This window comes from Prorops nasuta, unplaced genomic scaffold, assembly GCF_024137725.1.
Source record: "Prorops nasuta isolate Cenicafe-Biocafe unplaced genomic scaffold, Cenicafe_Pnas_1.2 PNAS00010, whole genome shotgun sequence".
Classification (NCBI taxonomy): Eukaryota; Metazoa; Arthropoda; class Insecta; order Hymenoptera; family Bethylidae; genus Prorops; species Prorops nasuta.
The window spans coordinates 3700132-3722037 of record NW_027116807.1 but is presented as its reverse complement, the minus strand read 5'-3'; the positions used below and the strand labels follow the sequence as shown (position 1 = coordinate 3722037).

The 21906-nt window shown below is 37.3% G+C and overlaps 4 protein-coding genes across 9 annotated transcripts; 2 read left to right on the top strand and 2 right to left on the bottom strand.

The window, feature by feature from the left end:
- Positions 1-1371: 1371 nt before the first annotated feature.
- On the bottom strand, positions 1372-3824 carry Tmem18 (transmembrane protein 18). Its single transcript, XM_066732459.1, has 5 exons — positions 3241-3824; positions 2624-2741; positions 2490-2544; positions 2330-2423; positions 1372-2269 (listed from the first exon to the last, which is right to left on the bottom strand). The coding sequence occupies exons 1-5, from the start codon at positions 3295-3297 to the stop codon at positions 2132-2134; spliced, it is 462 nt and encodes a 153-aa protein (XP_066588556.1). The 5' UTR covers positions 3298-3824; the 3' UTR covers positions 1372-2131.
- A 746-nt stretch (positions 3825-4570) lies between these two features.
- Positions 4571-7592, top strand: LOC136776703 (clavesin-1). Its single transcript, XM_066732458.1, has 5 exons — positions 4571-4892; positions 6186-6526; positions 6627-6755; positions 6871-7105; positions 7203-7592. The coding sequence occupies exons 1-5, from the start codon at positions 4769-4771 to the stop codon at positions 7235-7237; spliced, it is 864 nt and encodes a 287-aa protein (XP_066588555.1). The 5' UTR covers positions 4571-4768; the 3' UTR covers positions 7238-7592.
- Positions 7593-8535: 943 nt separating this feature from the next.
- Positions 8536-13118, top strand: LOC136777039 (alpha-tocopherol transfer protein-like). Of its 3 annotated transcripts, none has more exons than XM_066733065.1 (7): positions 8536-8852; positions 9938-10181; positions 10756-10847; positions 11636-11881; positions 11953-12147; positions 12222-12393; positions 12479-13118. In XM_066733065.1, the coding sequence occupies exons 2-7, from the start codon at positions 9968-9970 to the stop codon at positions 12511-12513; spliced, it is 954 nt and encodes a 317-aa protein (XP_066589162.1). In that variant the 5' UTR covers positions 8536-8852; positions 9938-9967; the 3' UTR covers positions 12514-13118. The 3 variants fall into 3 exon arrangements, with proteins under 3 accessions (XP_066589162.1, XP_066589160.1, XP_066589161.1); XM_066733063.1 differs by having other exon boundaries at positions 9754-10181; XM_066733064.1 differs by lacking the exon at positions 8536-8852 and adding an exon at positions 8916-9233 and having other exon boundaries at positions 9754-10181.
- On the bottom strand, positions 12701-21694 carry LOC136777041 (alpha-tocopherol transfer protein-like). Of its 4 annotated transcripts, none has more exons than XM_066733067.1 (5): positions 18812-19071; positions 14392-14565; positions 13655-14208; positions 13289-13439; positions 12701-13202 (listed from the first exon to the last, which is right to left on the bottom strand). In XM_066733067.1, the coding sequence occupies exons 1-5, from the start codon at positions 18828-18830 to the stop codon at positions 13171-13173; spliced, it is 930 nt and encodes a 309-aa protein (XP_066589164.1). In that variant the 5' UTR covers positions 18831-19071; the 3' UTR covers positions 12701-13170. The 4 variants fall into 4 exon arrangements, with proteins under 4 accessions (XP_066589164.1, XP_066589163.1, XP_066589166.1 ...); XM_066733066.1 differs by lacking the exon at positions 18812-19071 and adding an exon at positions 15555-15779; XM_066733069.1 differs by lacking the exon at positions 18812-19071 and adding an exon at positions 21003-21174 and having other exon boundaries at positions 12702-13202.
- Between the last annotated feature and the right edge of the window lie 212 nt (positions 21695-21906).

Genomic DNA, 21906 nt, shown 5'->3' with positions numbered 1-21906 from the left:
GCAATATGGTTCACTCTCATAAAGATCAAAAAAGAGATTATCAATAAAAAGGAAAATAATGATCAAGGCATTAGTAACTTTATAATAGTAACAGACTCTTTATCTTCAATCAAGAAAATAGAGTCTATGAACTATAAAGGTATACATAATTTCTTCCTAATCAACATAAACCTAATTCTGGCAGAATTGGAAAATTTAAACACAAAAATAACAATGATTTGGATACCCAGTCACAGAGGGATAAAAGGAAATGAGCTGGTAGACAAAATAACCAAGAACAACAATATTAACCCACAACTAAATATACAAACCATAGACCCAAGGAACATACTAGATCTAGAAAAGACCAAGATAATAAAAGAATTCAATGACAAAACGTCAACCCCAAAAAACGATACAGAAATTCGTTTTTTTTAGGGTTTTTAAAAAGGCTAAAGAGAAAACCTATTGGTTTAATAGTGACATTATAACCAGGAAACAGATATCCACCATTAACAGAATAATGAATAATCAATATACAACTAACTACTACCTACATAAAATAGGACAAATTGAATCACCACTATGTGAATGCTCCCTAAGAGTAAATCAAACATTAGACCACATATTTTGGGACTGCCCAATTTGGGATGAAAAAAGATATCTCATGATAAAAGTAATAGAAAACTGTCATTCACCACATGAATTTAACATTCTAAAAATTATAGAACAAATAGATCTAGCTCATGTAAAAATCCTATGCAATTTTCTTAACAAACCATAAAAAAAAAAAAAATAAAAATAAAAAATAAATAAAAACAATAAAAAATAATAATTTGAAGATTAAATTAGCAAATCCCAAATAATAAGTTTGAGATAAGTTTGTGATACTAAATGTTAGAAAGGTAAAATAATGAACAAACATTGTCATTACAAACACATTGAATATTAAACCAGAAGACAAACACAACAATAGTAAATTCCCTGGAAAATCACCTATTAAGGTGGTATCCATTGAAAAGAAAAGAAAAGAAAAGAAAATATAATAATCTCATTGGTCTTCACAAATCTAGCAAGCATTCTAGCACGAAATCCAGCATAGTGTGCCGTAGGCTTTAATCTCCCCTCTGGTATATGACGGATTGTGACGGATCAGCAGTCTGTGTGCGTAAATCGCGCACAGATTAGTGTGCTGCTAATCCATACAATTCAGCATGTAAAGATGTGTAAGGTCCGGTTTTTCCACCTATTGATAAAATTGTTTAAAAAAAATTACAAGCTTCAGTAAATTCTATTCATTTCAAATTTTACCAAATAGATAAATTTACCTAAAAATTTACCAATAAGTGGAAAAACTGGCCATAAATAAAATAAATGATCTACCTAAATATGTACGAAGAAATATTTTTTATTTTTATACAGCAGTTAATTTTTTGGTAGTAATAGTAAGGCTCGGCAAGGAAACGCAGTTTTTTTTATAATACAGTTTAACATAAGGAAGCATAATTTATAATGAGTTATACAATATACTCTAATAAAAAACTTTTGCAAGGAATTAGTATGAGTATATGTATTACTACTTATATAGTAAGTACTTTTATTCTCTATTAAGAACACTTTGATTCATTACCTTGGATTTAACATCAAACATGTAGCAAATGGCTTGGAAATTGATGAAGGAATGTATATCCTTTTTATACATTAGACAACTAAAAACTCTTTGCAAGTCTTAAAGCTTCAGACTTTTTATGGGTTACTACATGTTACACTGTACCATTATCTTGATCAACTAATACAAAAACGTTAATGTTAATCACGTATCGGCACTCACAAAAATCACTGAATATTTTGTAAAGGCTGCTTCTACATATAACATTATAAGGCAGAAGCAAGACCTACCATTTATCTGACTAGGTGCTTCGTATTAATTAGACTTGCTACTGCTTGCTAATAAATATGATTAATCAATTATTTTTCATCCACCAAGAAAGTATTGGGAATTATAAATATTATATGGCTTAGAAGGGAGAGACTCTTAAAAGTAATATTTTCAAAAAAAAGTGACAAAAAAAAAGAAAAGATTAAAATTTTTCCAATATTAACTTGCAGGCAATGCTAAGCATTTTCCCATGATTTGACTAGATTGTAAATTTTATTCTTTCTTCTCCCTAGACGATGAAACATTTGTCTTTGAAGCATTGGCATCCTGCTGTCTGTTTCTAGCTTGCTGACGCAATTGTGCTCTTTTCAAGCTGGTCATCAATTGACTCGATTGATATAACCAGCTTGCCTATGACAAAAATTTGTTATTTTAAGATATTGTAAAACTATTAATTCACTTCACACTTACCACCATAATCATGCAATTAATTAAAATAGGTATAGAAAAGACTATGGATATAAAGAGTCCCTTTGAGTCGAAATACTGTTGTCTGGAAAATACCCTGTAAAGATTACAAAACAAGTGATATACCACAAGTATGATAAATTAATTGCTACTTTGTACTTACATCCAATTTGATGCAGCCAACTCATTGATAGTTTCAGAGAAATAGACCAAAAGTACTGAAATGGGAAGAAAACGTGTCAAGAAAACAAATCCAATTATACATTGCATTAGAGGTGAATAAGCATAATTACTTACGCAGTACTAAGAATAAAACTATTTGAAAATTTGCATGATTTCTGGTCAAAAGAGCAGTCATAGTTACAGCAATATGAAATGTCACCAAAATAGCTAGCCATGGATCCCGCCAGTCAATCTGTAAAATATGTCAAAATAATATATAATGAGTAAAGAAGAAAAGCTTTGGTCTGCCTACAAAGAACAAAGCTAATATTTACAAATTGGACTGAAAAACGTGTGAGTACATTTTGCTCTATGCATCACTTTATTGATATTTTAAAGTACCCACTTTAAACGATTATTCACGTAACATGTAAGTGTGTGTATATATATATATATATATATACATTTACATTCATGCAAGATAGAATTGCGACATATGTAAAAATCCAGATAAGGCACTCTTTGAATTAGACGCCGTAACGTACAATGTTTATCAAAGTTGTTATTATGCAAATAGGTATTTAGAGCCGCTCTATTATATGCACGTTACATCAGGATAGCCGGCTGCTGAGAGAGATAAGAGAAAACAAGGAGAGGTGAAAGGAAAACAACGAGGGAAAGACGGAGAAACAGCATAATGCTGTCTGTTTTCGTAATTATTACGGAGCTTGCAGAAAAATAAATGCACTTACACTCTGTAGAAAAGGCCAGATACCATCGAGGGCGTCTGTCGCGATGAACTTTGACATTTTGCTATTCGCGAATGTCCTGTTGAAGATGTGCACATCCGCAAGAACTGTGCAACTGCACTATCACAGCTGCACTCTTCGGTCAGATAAGAGCGAGTCTGAACTTTAAAATCGTTAAAATGTAAATTGTCGCGTTCAGTGTAGGTGTACAAATGCATAAAAGTAACAAGAATCAGCAATTTGTACTTTTCAGCTCTGAAATTTTACGTTGATGGCAAGCTCTTTTGATTTCTCATCAATAAAGAAAACCATCAAAAAAGGAAAACTACAGGTTTAGACGGTTTACAAAACTGTCAGTTTGCAAGAATAGCGTAGATCCCCGTAACAACAACAGTACATAAAACTCGAGAGAGACGAGAGACAACCAGTTTTTCACCAGATTGGTCCGATTGGTCAGGTTCTTAATTTCTTAAAAAATAAAAAATCTCATTTTCTAGAAGCTATAGCGCTGCCACCTATGAAGAACAGCGTAACGAGAATCTTAGCTAATAAAAAACGAGGCACCTACTGTCGGTACTTAACCGACTGAGATTTTCCTTACCAAATTTTTTTCCCCCCTAAAAAATATTTTTTATCAAAAAAAGAAAAAAAACCAATAATTAATTTGCTTCTCATAAATATTATATAATCCTCCTCCCCACCTCGATTGCTCGAATCATATATCGACTCGTTATTTCGTGGATCATAGAACAATCTAGAAGTCAAATCTTGTTTTCAAATTACTTCGTGTAATCTACTCATCGCGATGTCGTTATTATTAATAGACACACGTGTTTGCCATTGTAATGAGGTTTTGCGACAACGGCAAATACGGTGAATCGTATACGTGTAAACGAAAAAGCAATATTACACAACTTATTACAACGTTAATTTATTTTCAGTTTGATTAGCAAGAGAGCAGAGTCGGAAAGGAAATCTCTGCACTGTTATTGCACGGATATCTATTTTCAGGTATACAGATAAGGCTGAACTTGGATTCGCGCACTTTGACAAGGCTCAAGAAAGAAAGAAAGGAGGGAAGAAAGAAAAAAATAGTGGAACGATACAAAGAAGATGACAAGTGGTATCGGTCAGCGACAACATCGATGTGTCGCTGGAAGAATATATAGACGCGTGATATCTGCAAGTGGGGCCTCTTTATCATCGAGTGACGTGGATCCATGGAGCACGCGTAAACCGTGCTCCGACAAGAGCACATCGCTTACTCGTGTAAAACACAGAGAGAAGTCTGATTGGACTTTGTGCGGTCAAAGATTGTATCGAGATGGTGGACAAGAGCTATATGGAGGAGGCCTCCCTCTTCTTGCAGCGGCTGATAAATCGGATCACAGATATATCGTGGTGGTCCTGCAGCGAGGATCGCTCGTCAATCTACCAAGCCGGCTAGTCGAATTTTTTATAAAGCGAACAGCAGCAGCTTTTCCCATCCGTTTTTCATTCGTGCACACCCCACTGGAAATCCCTGCACAGAATGGCTTTCAAACTGGAGGAGGGACCCATGGGACCGGAAGCCAGAGCCCTCGCGGAAAAAGAACTGCGAGAAACTGACGAGAACGTGAAGAAGGCCCTAGAAGAATTGAAAAAATTACTTCAAGGTCAGTATATTCTAGTTCTCCACTTGACAATATACTCCCATTTGATAATCACGCGCAAATTCAATTTTCTCGATATCTCTCTCACGAGTGTGTTATTTTTAATCACGCACACATATACACATATATAAATTATACATTCTACTGTTCTAATCGCATCACGCGCGAAATTCATATAAACATGCCAGCCGAATGAATTATTTAAAGCTCGCGTAGAATAAAAAATAAGATGGCGACTATTCGTGTATCTTACATGGATTCCCTGAGAGGAGGATGATGAGAAAAGCGTCGAGAGATAAAATAAGGTATGCACGGAAAAATTGAGCCTGTTATGGGGTCAACCTCTGACAGATAAGTCTTATCGACTCCCTTAAACATTTCGATCTCGGTATCTTTCAGCGACGAGGCCTTGATATCACGCATAGTGTCAGAAACCTTGCTGAAACCTTCCTAAAACATTCCTGGATTCAATTTGATACGTTGGCGAGTTTTAGAAAGGTTTTAGACACTTTATAGATGGTATTCATGGTCGAATCATATAAATAGGACCATTTTAATCATCTATTGTTCTTTTTCTTCTAATGTTGATAAAAAAATAGTCTAATCTTAAGACAGTCTTATTTATAAGATCCGACTATGAATATCGCTCAATGAGTGTTTTATGGACAGAAACGATTCGATGAAGGAATCATTTAGAGATTTCTTCTGTAAGAGGACACAGAGTTTCCATTCGATTGAATCGATGATCGAACAGAGGGAGCGCGTTAACTGGCCTCGTAACGGAATGAGAATCGCTAAATTCAGATAAGAAGATCGATCTAATCGTCCGAGGGAGAGATAGAATATCGAACCTTGACTCTGAGGAACGTATGTACGCGTACCCACTCAAAAGACGATAATAATATTGTATGCTACGCGCGAATTAGGCTCAGCATTCAAGTGTTTGTCTAATCGCTCTCTTCTTATCAACCTTTTCATGCTATAGAAAGAATATTAATCATCGTATTTGCGCTACAAATACAAACTATTCTCTCCTCGTACCTATATAAGATTCTCCTTTCTCAGCTCGATGCTTCGTGACGAAGAACAATCTTTCAGAGAGAAACAAACAAATCATGAATGTCATTAGCATAATTTACCTTTATGTAAGACGAATGATTGAAAATTTATTTCTATTTTTTTTCTTATGTTTTGTTTTTTTTTTTTTTGTTACCATTCAATGACAAGAGAGTTTTCGCGTTCAAGGTCGATCAATGTCGAATCGAAACGAGAGAGAAAAAATTATGTTTTTTGCAGAGGACACAACGCTGTACTATAAGACGGATGATGAGTTCCTGAAGATCTTCTTGAGACCCTGCAAGTTCTACGCGAAGAGCGCCTACGACCTCATGGTGAGAATAGCGGATTTCAAGGATAAGAACGCGTCCCTGCTGCAGAATTTGTTGCCAATCGATGAGAAGACGGCGTTTCTCGATAACAACGTGGTCAACGTGCTGAAGAATCGCGATCACAAGGGGCGTCGAATTTTGATCGTTAACAGCGGAAAATCCTGGGATCCGGCCAAGGTCACGGCTGATCAGATGTTCCGGATTTTCTATTTGATCCACGAGGTGGCCATGTTAGAGCCGGAGTCACAGGTGAGGGGTGATAAAACGGGGGAAATTATCTGGACTGAAGAGTGGAATTTAATAATACATAGAAAAGCAATTTTTTTACTCATGAGGTTTTTATCTTTAGGTGTACGGCGTAGTAGTGCTCATGGACTTTGACGGTCTTTCCATGAAGCAAGTAATGGGCCTAACTCCATCCTTCAGCATGAGACTTCTGAGTTTCATTCAAGACGCGATACCCCTGCGTTTAAAGGAGGTATTGAAAAGAAGAATAATAAAGGCGATAATGTTTACGTTTACGCGATGATAAATCTTGCATCTCTGAAAGACTATTTAATTTTTCATGTTTTATCCATGTTTTTTTATCACAGGTTCACGTTGTCAAGCAACCGTTCCTCTTCAACATGGTGTGGCAGATGTTCAAGCCTTTCGTCAGGGAGAAATTGAAAAAACGAATGTTCTTCCACGGCACGAAAATGTCCTCGTTGCACGCTCATTTGGCACCGAGTCACTTGCCAAAGAATTATGGCGGACAATTGCCAGAAATAGATTACTCCAGCGCAGATTGGTACCCGGTTCTCTTGAAACACGAGGAAAAGATAAAAGGTATAATGCAGTAAAGTAGGCGAGAGGAAAGCTAGATATTTATTTTTATTCTTTGTACTGAACTATTTTTTACTTACTGTTTTTTATGGTTTTTTAGAATGGAACACTTATGGCCACCGACAACCTCAATAGAGACTGATGATCGTCTAGGCGATCGATACAAATGCACGAAGATCGGTGCAGCAGGGAGATTACCCGCATCGGGAAACTCCACAACGTGGAAATTTTCATTCTCGAAATCGATTTAGCTACATATCCTATATTTATTAATTTTGTAATAATGCTTCGCCTTAATACGAATTGTTGATTAAACACGTGTACTTAGTATGAACTTTAAATTAATGAATTTAATCACAACACCAAAGTGTAAAAATCAGTCGCTCGAGCATCCTATAGAATTTATTGTTGTTATATATTTTGTTAATATTGTCTGAAGGTAGTATATATTAGTTTAAACAGGGACCAATAAAAGTTCTTCCAAATATTACTATTCTGCAGATCGTGAAAACTACCACCCTCGAAATCAATTTAGCTGCATATCCTGTATTTATTAATTTTCTAATAATGCTTCTTTTTATTTCAAATTACCTAAAAACCACGTGTACTTGGCACAACTTTTAGATCAAATAATTTAATTACAATAATAAGAATATGAAACTGAATCACTGAAGGATCCAATAGAATTGAATATTCTTAATATTATCTAAAAGTTAGTACTACATATTGATACAAAGAGGGACCAATAAAAATTCTTCCAAACATTACAATCTTATCATCGATAACGCAACGTCCGCTATCCTTGTGATATTTTTATATACCCTGCGTCTCCCCCTATAGAGTCATTTAATGGTAACTTATTTATTCACTCCGAAGAAACGTAAGATTAGTCATAATAAAAGAGGCAAAAACGATATATGACAAACATAGATTGAATTCAACCTTTACTCCACGTACATACCACACGCGGCCTACCTAAGCTCGGTATGAGAATAATAACGCAACAGTACGGACTCGAAATCGCTGAGCAAGCTTCTTAGCATTATGTAAAGGTAGATTGACCTAGAAACACAGCCTAAAGTTTCCATAATACAGTGTATAGTTGATTATGCAAAACTGGACGGGAAGCAATATCGAGACAAAAAAATTAGTAATGAAAATCAGGACTCGGTGCACAGCATTCCTTCGGAAAGTGTTCGCCACTGCAATAGCAAGCTATGCTCGTTAAATAGTCATAAACCGAATGGATCGCTCTATAACTCTCACGTATACTTAAAACAATGTTGTTCTCATAGATTCGATTGAATAACGCATTGTCTGCTTTAAAATTAACTGGCTCGGCGATCGGGGCATTTTGTAGCGTCATGGTGAAAATGGTGGGGGGAGTAGATCCGGTCACTTTCCAGTAGCAAACGTTTACCTGCACGATGTGGCTGGTAGAAGTGGCTGCAGTCTCACCTGACAGCTCGATCGTTGCCGACGAAGCAGAGCGAGTGGCCCAAACGCACCTTATCCGCTGCTCCTCCTCCTTTGACCATCTTCGCGGTTGCCAAATAAAAACATCATCGACTCTCGAGTGTCATTATTTATTTTTCGTAAGATGACAAAAAGGATATAATCGTTAGGTTGAGTTTGATTAATCGGAAGAGAGGATAAACACGAGTGGTGGGACGATTGATTCATTGGTGAAACTCCTCGGAGCTTCGGTGAGAAAAGGATCCAAAACGAGGGGGAGGGAGGTAAAACGCGAGTACGTATATAGTATAAAAACTGTTTGAAAAGTAGAGGAAGGAGTCGAATGATGAAATTCGCGAAATAGATTGGAAATTCCGCTTATGCATTTCTATATATACAGTATATCACTGTGTATATTCTCCTACCTGTGTAGATCTCGAGAGCTCTATTGCATTTCCTCGCGATGTAATAAGGTTATTACGCGCGTGGCCATGCATCAGAGCGCTCGTTAAAAGCGAAAGTGCATCGAGAGAAATTTGAGATTCGAAAATTCTCTTCTCGAGCGAAACGATCTGTAGAGTATTCCTCGATAAAACCTGTGTTTCGAAAGATTGCAAAATAGTTGATAGAACTTCCAGTTGGCACACCTGTAGCACGCATGTATATACTGGAATAAGTAAGCGGAATTTCAATGATATTTGTGGTAAATCTAAAGACACGTATGGGCCTGTTGCAAACCAACCCGTCGCCATGGCAGCAGAGTTGCCAGGAATTGTTTTCTTGCAGCCAATTTTGGCCAAAACACAATCACGTGTCACTTGTATTGGTGCTGAAAGAGAACAATTTTTAACAACTCTGCTTGGATGTGAGAGTGTGTAGTGATGTGTATTCACATTATCAGCACTTTTTATTAATAAATTTTATCATTTTTCTTATATTTATACAGTTCCACATATCACTTCACTGTCATTGTATTTTAATTGTAAAAGAGCAATTTGTAACAACTGTATACACATTATCAACGCTGTTTATTATTTATTAGTAAATTATAATTTTTCAATGATTTCTTTAGTACAAGTATATATATATATATATATATAGACATTTCACTTCACTGTCACTGTGTTGGTATTTAGCAGGCCTATTGGATATTACACTGATTCTCATATATTTTGAATTGAAATGATATTAATTAGGAAAGCACCACACAGCACATAGCAAGTCCTGCACACATATACAGCACAACACAGTATACGTATAGTGCACTGTCCAAATAGAAGCAAACACAAAAAGAACAATAGCACAAAAACTCTGTACAATCAGTATCCGAACAGATAAGAAAAGGCGGTAGAGCAGAGGTTGACAATGTATGCCCGACAGATATACAGACAGGCGGAGCTGCAGCAGGAGATGAGTGCTGCTTCGACGGAGCTTTATCCAGCGAGAAAGGACTTGCTGGAAAAATCGAATCTCACTACGGCCATTCAGATTGGCAAATATCAGCTGAGATTCGAGCCTGAAGATATAGACGACGAGTTTTTTGCTGAAAAGGCGAAGAATGAACTGAGGGAGTGCCCGGAAATTCGTCAACAGGCTCTTCGGGAAATCAGAGTTCTCGTAGCTAGTGAGTCTCTCTCTCTCTCTCTCTCACTCTGTCAGGTGCTTTTCGCAAAAGCTCTTTCACCTTAAGACTATTAATCACTTGCAAACAATAATTAAGAATCTATGAAATTTTATTGAAATTAATATATTCCAGTGGAATCCTTGATCCAACTGAACCCTCGATTACAATACCTTTGAATCAAGCATAGTTTCTTGAAAAATGGAAGAAAAGTAGCATACATCTTCTTCGTATAGTGATAAAATTTGTTGGACCAGTAAACATTTGTATTGCAATAATAAATAAATTTATGTATATAATATAATTAATTCGTTAAAATAATGAAACTTTTCATGATTAATTTTATCAATAAACTTCTTTGTTGTATCAATGAATTTTGTTGATTATCGTGATAAAATTGCTTACTGGTTGAAAAAAAAAATTTTTTTCATTGTATACGTATATAATAAATATCCAAACACGTTCTTTATTTGTCTTCCCGTTGCGTCAGTCTATAGCTGTAGTGTTTACGAACACCGGACACATATTAATACAGGAAAAGGAAAGTTGACTACAACTGCTGGTATTATTCTTTCAGATAATCCTGACTTGACAGTGCCGGATGATGATGAATTTTATGAGAAATTTCTGCGACCCTGTAAATGGTACCCCAAGAGTGCCTACGAGGTTGTAAGTGTCTTTGGTTTCCATGAGAGCATTTCACAAGAGAATACATAGAATCGCGTAATGTCAATGATCGTACGCGATTAAAATTGTGCAATTTTAACGAGTTGCTTCGATAATCCGTGCGTAACCGAATATTACAGTTACAAGAATTGGGATGCGTGTTGGCCTTCTATTACAGCGAGACGAGCTTGTATATATAGTAATAACAGAGAAATCGGTGAAAGTTTACATTTGCAAATTGTGAGTATCGTGCGATTATTTTTGCACCGTAATTTTTCTGTACAGATGGAGAGGTTCTGCAAGTTTCATTCGTCCCATCGAAGAGTCTGCGATGATTTGTTACGAAAGTTTATACATTTGCGAATTGCGAATATCGCGTCATTTTTTTTGCATAGACGAAAAGATTCTACGAGTTTTGTTTATCCTTATCGAAGAGTCTGCGATGATTTATTATCAAAGTTTAAATTTGCGAATTGCGAGTATCGCGCCATTTTCTTGCACCGTAATTTTTTCTTCCACCGTAATTTTTCTGCACAGATGAAAAGACTCTACAAGTTTTGTTTGTCCTATCCAAGAATCTGCGATGATTTGTTACGAAAGTTTACATTTGCGAATTGCGAATATCGCGCGGTTTTTTTTTGCACCGTAATTTTTTTGCGTGGATGAAGAGGCTCTATAAATTTCGTTTGTCCTTTCGAAGAGTCTAAGACGATTTCTTATATACGAAAGTTTAGATTTGCAAATTGCTTGTATCGTGCAATTTTTTCTTACACAGCAATTTTTCTGCTTAGATGGAGAGGTTTTATAAGTTTCGTCTGTCTCATCGAAGAGTCTGCGAAGATTTGTTACCCAGCAAGGAGAGAAACGTTTTTTGCTCCGGTGTATTGACACCACTGCCACTTCGTAACGGGGATGGCTGCAGGATACTGCTGATCGAGAGTGGAAAGAAATGGAAACCGAAGGAGGTTAGCCTCGACGAAATGTTCAAGGCCACCATGCTTTCACTCGACGCGGCTATGGCCGAGCCCAGAACTCAGGTTTGACAATGCAATGTACTTTTCTTATTTTCTGCATTACTTTTAATGCTGCTGTGGCTGTGCAATTTCAGGTTTCCGGTATTCGAGCTATCATTGATATGGATGGACTGTCCTTGAGTCAAGTAACCTACTTCACCCCAAGTTTTGCCAGTATGGTCGTCGAGTGGGTGCAAAAATGTTTACCATCTCGTATAAAGGGTATTCACGTGATTAACCAACCGTACGTATTCAAAATGGTCTTTGCGTTCTTCAAGCCTTTCCTACAGGTGAGTAGTTAAACATATATATATATGACTAGTACATGATTATCAGCATATACTGAGAAAATTTCAATAATTAGGAGAAACTGCGCAAAAGAATAATTTTCCATGGAGCTGACAGGGAAAGCTTGAAAGCTCATATAAGTGCAAATGCACTTCCAAAGAAATATGGCGGTGAGCTGGATATACCGGATGAACCAATCGGTGAAGCTCTCTGGAAATATTTCTGTTCATTCGAGGATGACTTTATAGGTAATAATTCTTGTTGCTGTTTTTCACATTCTCAGCGCTTCCATCTTCTATCTTCTCACTTTGATCACTGTCCTTTTTCTTGCAGTTTCCAACAAATGTGGCTACAAAAATAAAACATGACTGTACAATTGTTTACTTAAAGTTACTCATGCGTGTACAAAGAAAAACTTTAATTAGATGCCTATGTTTCATCTATACCGTACTCTCTCGAAGGTGTTAATCAAGCACAGATTTATCGTATAGATTTCTTTTTTATTCCTTTACAAAAATAAAAGATCAATTGTCTAACGAAATATCTTATATAGTTTTATTCTCTAATATAAACAATTTACACTATAATAAAATAATATCGAGATTTTACTAAAAACACTATACATATATATATATATATGTATATAATATATATAACATATAAGTACGTCTATCATCGACGTATTATTTAAAGAGAGAGGGGGGAGGGGGAGGGAATACTACACGTGCGCAAAATGCTTTCGATCTACCGGCACCTATCGCTATATACTTAACAGTGATAATACAACGATTAACTATTACATAATAGTCGGGTAAGACAGAAAGAGAGAAGGAGGAAAGTTACGAGCACTCTTGGAAGTAATAAAAATGAATACCAGCATAACCATGGAAAATCATCCAAAATTGCAATAGCTCTTCGTTGATCATCATCAGTGGCAAAGAATGACACCGAAAAATACTAAATTTCTTGTTTTCTTCTCTATTTTCCAGGTTCTTCTTCTTTTCCCAGGTTTAACCAGGAGAAATTTACTTTTTCTTGTAGCCATAAGAATTGATCGCTGAAAGGCAACAACCACGAGAATTAATTTACAGGATAATTGTGAAAAATGAGAAAAAACATTATAGCAATGATATAAAAACCAACCATCGTATTCCTTATCGCACTTGAGCAACAATTCGAGCCACTGTGGACCCGTGACGCGGGGGAGTTGCAAATTACCCCCATAGCACTCTGGCAAGCACTTGGGCGAAATGTACTGGTGTAGGGACTTTCTATCCGTACCGTGGAAAATAATCTGAAAAATATTAAGAGAAGGGTCAAGTTTCTTGCGATCCGCATTTCCGCAGATGATCTGAAAAAGATGAATCACGATGAAAGCGAAGAATTAGGATGAGGGTTGGCATCAAGTTTCTTTAATTATATTAATTAATTAAAGAGTGCAGCAAGCGAGAGGGTGGACGAATACGAAAGGGTGGCTCTGTGCGGGGATGACGTGTTTGCTTCACTTACTCTGCTCTTGAGTTTTTCCCTGAGGAAGGGCTTAAATAGGGCGAATACCATATTGAACACGTAAGGTTGATTGACGATGTGGATATTTTTTATCCTCAAGGGTACAGCATCCTGCAGCCAATCGACTATTCTTTTGGCGAACGGGGGGGTGAACTGCCAGGTTTGCTGGAGACTCAAACCGTCCATGTCGAATATAACAACGGCTCCAGCGATCTGAGACGATGGCTCCAACATGGCCGCCTCTAGGTAAAGCACGCAGCCTTTGAAAACCTCGTCCAGACTGCACTTGTTGTGCTTCCATTTCTTGCCAAGTTCGATGATGAGGATTCGGCGGCCATGCTGGTCCCGATTCGGCAGGACCACCAAAATATTCTGCTCGAAGATGTTCTTCTCCTTGCTGGGCTTAAGACCGTCGTAAACGTTAGCGTGCTTCACCTTGAAGCTGTAATAATTCTTCACTAGCTTGTGCGCTGATTCTGGATAGTACTTGCACGGCCTGAGGAACCTGATCAGCCAGGATTCGTTGTCTATCGGGCAAATCAGATCCGTCTCTCCTGAAAATTTCAAGATATAGTTCTCTATCCATTTCAAAGATTCCGATACAGGGTGACACACGTATGTAACAAGCGTTATAACGAAACTGAGTATTTCTTCTTCAATCGCTGCACAAGTGACTCACCTTATATACACCTATATCATACACATATACACACTGTATATAACGAGTATAATTATACCTTTCAAGAGCTCCTTCAGACGACGTATACCTTCCTGTTGATTCTCAGGTGACTCTCTGAGTTCCCTCTTGGCAACTTCCTGTAACTCTGCACTAGGTGTACCCATCTCAAACTGGAGCGTGTAATCTCCCAGTTTGATATAAGGCAGCGGCTCGATATCCGTCAACATAGTGTCTGAATTGGAAGAAAAAAAAAAAATTGGAGATTCTCGCGATAAAACTAAAAACTCTATATATACACTTTGAAACCAGATGAAATGTATATATGTATATATACAGAAGGCTACAGGAAAAGGCGTGAAAGATAACACAACACTCTGTTCTTCGCAATCTGCATATGCTGCACGATTCTGACCACGATGATTCACGGTTCCATACAGACGTAACGAGTTGCGCTTTATAATGATAATTTCTTTTGCATTCGGTAGTCGGAACGTTTCGAGCGAAGTATATATATATACTATATTGAAATTGGCACCAGGAACGAGTTCCGAGAATGACAAATCATTTATTTAAAGAGTGACGCGCGTTGCGAGTGGATGGACAAATATCGACAGGCGCGAGTGGCAATATTTAATTACAGCTGGATAAAAGAATCCTGCTTGCTTATAAAGCGAAGAATTTACCATAACAATAAATATTATGAAGCCGATTGAGCCCAATGGAGGATGCAGTAAAGTCTCAGCTCGGTGATTTTAAAAATAAACCTTAACCTCGTAAAATATTCCAAATTGACTGAGAAAACAAATTATTTGATTCGAACAAATATTACTGTGAATATGTGCAATTAAAAACGCTCTTGGTATTAATATAATTAACTGATCGAATAGACAAGAAAGTAACTTTGAATCAAATAAAATTTAACCTATTAAATTAAACCAAACAATATTATGGTTAAACAACTATCAACGTCAAATTAATGTTCATTAAAATCGATTTAATAACTCACTACAGGTATTCACAGAAATTTTTTCAATCGAAGCATTTTTTTGTTCACACTATTGGACATTAAAATGATAATTTGTAATTTTATAACTTTCGAATTAATTAATTTTTAATATCTTCATCGTAGAGATTGTGCAACGTCGTTGGTTTTATCTTTTTCTATACACACGTGGAAAATATTGATGAAACTAATTGAGCGAAAATGCTTGGAATACGAACCATCGTTGGCCAAAGAGAGCATGTGACAGCGGTAGTCGATGTTTTCCATGATTCTCCGTTTGAAAATTCGATTAAACGCTTGATCGTGTGGCTAAAGTATCACTGATTCGTCCCGGGAACGTTGCAGCATTCAAAGCTTCGCTCGCGCCTCGTGGTTTTAAGGAAGCTAAGCGCTGATTTTTTGCACGAGGAGCAATCGTCACGTTTCTCCTTGATAATGACCCGCGAATGCTCTATCATCGACTGATCGATGTAAAAATAAAAATATTTTCTCCGTTGTGTATTTTATATCATCCTGCTGATACTAATCTTGGCTAAATAATGCGATATAATTTTATCAGCCGTGCACTTTAAGCACGTCATTCCATTCTTCGTGTCGTTCGATTTCTTCATGGCGAAACTTGCTTCATTGATAATTTCGTTTGGAATATTGCATGTACGCGCTAATTTGTAGGTCGGTCAGTGTAAAACGGTTAACGAGAATTTTGTAAATAAAAAAATGTGCAATTGATGTAGAATATTATTACATTTTGCAAGAGGAAGGTAAGAGTGCTGAGCGAGGAAAAATTTTGGCAACACAATATAATAAGGAAGACAACGAAAGAATTAAGTTTTAAATATATGTCCGGTATATATTAAAATATCTGTTCTTGAGTATATGCTATATAGGTATATTCGAATTTCTAGAAATTTGATTTATTTTTCATTTATACGGTATTTAAAATTCTTCAATGCTTTTTTATAATTATACAGTTTCAGTGTTTATGAATATAATTTTGTTCCCTTCGTTTCCTGATATCGTGAATTATATGGAAATTTCTTAAAAATGTATATTTGATTATTATAATAATACATCGAGGATGTATTTGGGTATAAGTAGTTTGTATTATCTGGAAATCTCTGAGACGCGTTTATTGTTGACTCGGGATTAGTCATTGGGAAAAGGGTTTGTAATATGTGGTAAAACTATCGATAAAAGAGTAAGTTTTATATCTACGGTTTAATTTTATTTATACATACTGAACGAACCATCGGGTCAAAGGTCAGCTTGCATTAATGCACCACACCGGTGCATTTATCTTTTTGCTCGATGACGCGTTGAGCGAAAAATCAGACAAATAATAATGATGAACGTATAAATATACTGACGTGTAAAGAATTGAAGTATAGTAATTGACATTTCTGATATTTCGAAATAATCGAATATTTATAAATTAAAATATATGTCCATAAATTATTTAAAAAAAGTTTAAAGCTATATAAACTAGTAAAAAAGAGGCCAGACGTAATACTGGAATCTCACGAGTGTACAGTTAGAATAGAAACGAAGATGTAGATGCAAAAAATTAAAAATTGCTATATTAAGAATAAAAGAGGTCGTAAATAATATTTATGATATTTCAGAATAATCGAACGTTTAAAAATTAAAGTAGATGTTCATAATTAAACAAAAATATAAACTACTGAAAAAGGGGTCAGATATAACAGTGGAATTTCACGAGTACGTAATTGGAATAAAAATAAACATACAGGTGCAAAGATTGAAAATATAAAAAATTGCATATACGACTTCCATTCTTAACACGACAATATAATAAAACGCGACTCGACACTTAGAAAAGGCGAAGGATCGAGAAGCTCGAGAAAGAAGCAGGAGTGGAAAAAAGAGGACGAGATAAGGAAAAAAAGGTGGCTTAGGCACTCGCATGGAAGGATCAAGGTCAGCATAGGTCCAAGCGCTCATTATTATTCATCTCATCGCAAGGAAAAACACAGCAACGGATAAACTATTCTCGTAATACATTTCGAGCCATCAAATTGCCTAGCTCTTATGCACCAATGATACACATATGTACTTGGAGACCGAGCGAGATCCATTGTTGCTCCTGCAAACTAATAATCAATGCTACCTTGGCCACAACATACATTCTCTTCCGCGAATCACGATATGCTCTTAACTCACGGGACACAATCTTACGTGACTGATTACGTTTTCCTCTTTATTACAGTTTTCTCAGTCACAAGAAGAGTCGCGAGCGAAATGTTTAATAAATAAATTTTCTCAGCGCCACGAATATACACAGATACAGTGTGTTTATACATATACATATATACTGCAACGTGCTTAATGCGATCAGTCCTTGAAAAAGCAAACAACACTCCCGTGTGAGATGATAGAAAGTTGTCACAAGTGCGAGGTAAACCTCTTCTTCCTTTCGATATCACGGGGATTCGGTTTGCATTTGGCAGCCGGCGAGGCTACGGTCTACCGGCTGCTTTCCCAAGCCAACAGAAGCCCCGAGCGATCGACGCGCTACGTCACGAGCGACCGGTGCGCGTCTTCAGGGTCACGTGACACGCATGCTAAATGCACGCCAGAGAAAAACGCGTCGGTTCTTTCCACGTCATTGCTATACGCCCGTACCTTTTGACCTCCAACGATTATACAAGGTCAAATCGCATTAACGTTTATCGGCAATCGAGAGAATCCATATGCCGAAGTTGCGCTCTTCTTCCATCAGAGTCCTGGCGAACGCCTCCAAGGACCCCGCGTGCACCGAACGAGCGAGCCTCGCTAAGTTTGCTCTTTAAACTTGGATGGAGAACTAAATTCGTTTTGACCTTCACGGATTATACAAGGTTAAACCACACTAACCTTCGTCAACGATCGAGAATCCATATATATACCGAACTTACGCTCTTATTCGATCAGAGTCATGGCGAACGCCTCGGAGGATCCTGCAGCGTGCACCGAACGAGCGAGTCTCGCTAAGTGTGCTCTTTAAATTTAAACGAAGGACTAACCGCGCTATTATTATTCATCCGGTACCATTTGACCTCCACCGATTATTCAAGGTCAAGTCGCATGACGTTTATCGACAATCGAGAATCCATATATCGATCTTACATTCTTCCATTAAAATGATGGCGAACACCCCGAAGGATCCTGCGTGCACCAACCGACCGGGTCTCGCTAAAGGTCACTTTGAAGTTTAGATTTCGATACCGAACTAAATTCGCTTCGTGCCTTATGACCTCTATCAATTATACAAGGTCATCAGAGCCATGGTGAACACCTCGGAGAATGCGGCGTGCACCACCCGACCGAATCTCGCCAAAGGTCACTTTCAAGTTGATATTTCGATATCGAACTAAATTCGTTTCGTATATACCTTTTGACCTCTACCGCTTACACAAGGTCAAATCATTGAAACCTTCTTTAACGATGGAGAATCCATTATTATTACTGAACTTACGTTCTTCGATCAGAGCCATGGCGACCGCCTGGAAGAATCCTGCGTGCACCGAACGATCTCGAGTCTTCCTAAGCGATCAGTTTAGACTTGGACGGAGGACTAAGCGAGCGGGTACTGCGAGTCTTCGCTGTACGAAAAATTAACGAAAATGCCGAGTGTAGTTGGAGAGAGAGGACTCTTATACGTGGAGGTATCGCGCTCTGCTCTACCGAGTTCTCTGTTCTTCTGTTATGCTGCTGGCCCCGGGGTCAGAGAGCCAAGACTAGTTTCCTCACAGGAGCGAGCTAAAGACGCACGCCACACTGGCCGAGCGACACTTTTCAAGTACTTCTTTATTACACTCGTGACATAAGTCCAATTTTATTGTCATAGGAAACACGTGTGCTGCCTCTCTCTATTTCAGTCTTTTCTTTTCTTTTTTAATATTCATGAATTACCATTGAAGCGGTCGCTGTGTACAAACGTACGCATACAGAGTCGTGCCTGGAATCTAAACGGATTTGCAGGCTACTCGTGTATATCTTGTACTCGATAATAATATTTATTATCGAAAGCTTTACACGTCTCTCTGTTTCTATACACCAACTATATATACACACATATAGATATAGAAAAAACCGCATTAACATCGCTCTGTCACCAACATCCCCACGCACGACACTCATACTACCAAAGCAAACGTGTAATTTCACGTGGTCGCTTATGGCGCTGAGTTTTACGTCACTATGATTATCAAGGTGATGCGCGTGACATTGCAACACACCGCAACAACTATATATAGATATATGTTACATTATATATATATATACTCGAACAATATTCTTCTTTTACTGTTAAATTTCTGCCATTTCACGAGCAGATCCCACTACAGGCCACCTCGATAAATTCCGAGAGAAAAAAGAGAGCTCCGAGTTGACTCGGGCCAACTTTCTAGTAAACACAGGTCGAGCTTTTGGCTGAAAAACTAGGCAATAACGATAATGACTCGTTGGATGTTAATTTCTACTCGCTGGTTTTGTGCTCTACGGATTTTTCGATTCGTACCGGATTATTGGATGTATGATAATAATAAAGAGATTTTATGTGGTAAATGCAGATATAAATATTAGTTAAGACTAATCTATTTGAGGAATCGTTTGATGCTAAGTAAACAACTGATTGAAAATATTCAGTATTTATTTAATTAATCGTAATTTATTTAAATCAAAAACATTAAGAATAGTTTAATAAAATAAGTCAGAGAGAGAGAGAGAGAGAGAGAGTAATCCTTTAAATAAAATAAAGAATAAATTCACACATAGTCTGTTACTATTAAGATATAATTTTCTTCGTGAAATTGTCAAAAAGAAGTCATTTTAATTTATTATAAAGTTTTGGTCACTTTACGCGTACAGATCGCACTACAGGTCACCTTAATAAATTTGAAGAGGAAAAAGAGAGAAGAAGAAGGAACTGAAAGTTATAACTCGGGCCAACTTTCTAGTAAACACCAGTGAAGAGCTTTTGGCTGAAAAACTAGATAATAATAATAATGAATCTTTGGGCGATAATTTCCACTTAGTGATATAATTGTATTCTACGAATTTTAGGCTGAAAAATGAGTCAATAATGATAATGATACATTGAACGAAAATTTCCACTAAACCGATGTTATTGTGCTCTACGAAATTTCAAATGCGTACACAAATTATTGGAAGTATAATAAGACGGAAACGAGATATTAAATAGGAAATGCACAGAATAACAAAGAAACTTGTCGAGGAAACTGTTTTCTTAATTAACTGCGAAATTTCTGTCACCTTGCACGCAAATTCCACTACAGACCACTTTGAAAATTTCAAAGAAAAAAAAAGAGAGCTGGTAGTTGACTCGGGTCCACTTTCTAATAAACACGAGGGGAGCTTTTGGTTGAAAAAATTAGGCAACAGTAATAACGATTCTTTGTATGATTTCTACTCGCTACTATTTAAGGTGACCAGACGAACTCCTTTAAAGAGGATAGTCCTCCTTTCGCTGTGATGCTATCCTCCTAGTCATGGGTATTATGTAATTGTATATATATACAAATTTTATCCATCTTCCCCACAACAGTTTCCAACACAAAATCGATCACTTTACATTATTATTATACTCTACGAATTATGTCCCGAAAAACTAAACAATAATCTATTAAACGAAAATTTCCACTCACCAATATTATTAAATTCTAGGAATCTTTGAATTCGTAGACAGATTCCTGGAAGTGTAATAACAAAGAAAGTTGATATTATATAAGAGACAGAGAACAACAAAGACACTTTTTTGTTATTGCTTGTGCTGGATTTGGGAAGTGTGTTCCCATTTGCCCACGTTTCTACGAAGAAACTTGTCGAAGGAACTGTCACGGCGATGACAGTGCGTATCGTTTATAGGTAAGAAAATAGCATGCGGCTTGTGCTGTGTGTACACTGTACGACTCGCGTCTGTGTACTGTCACCGTCCACGCACACATACAGGCAGTAAAATCGGGGAAAAGCGCGCGCTCTTTGAACTCACGCATGGTCGTGAAAGCGAGCGCGTTACAGATATTTTGACAGTGTGCAAAGAGGTAGAAAAAAGACTATTTTTTTAGCGAATCTACTCACCACGTGTTTATTGTCTCTGCGGCGAAAGAGGAGAAAGCGGGAATGATGAAAGAGTCCGATCGGATGCTGCCAGGGAAATGGACTAACGAGACGAGGTGTGGTGAATCGAGCGAGGGACGTCCGTGGTCTTCGTTGCTGTAGTGGCTGTTGAGAGGACGTTAACGATTAATTAAAAGCGAGTGGAAGCGGTGAATAATTGTTGCTCGCGCGATGAAAGAAGAGACAAGAGATTGAGGAGCGGATGGCACACGAGTAAGCAATGGGAGACACCTGTTCTACTCCTATATATAAACTGGAGGGGCTTCTGACGCGCTATGACCTCTGACCTCTCTGTCGATAATGACCTCCTCGATCGCCCCCTCCTTCCATTTTTATCCATTCAATCCATCTCACGCATCTTCCACTCCTCCATCCCCTCCCCCCTCCAATTCTTCTTTTCGATAATCTTTCAAATTCTTTTGATGAATTGGG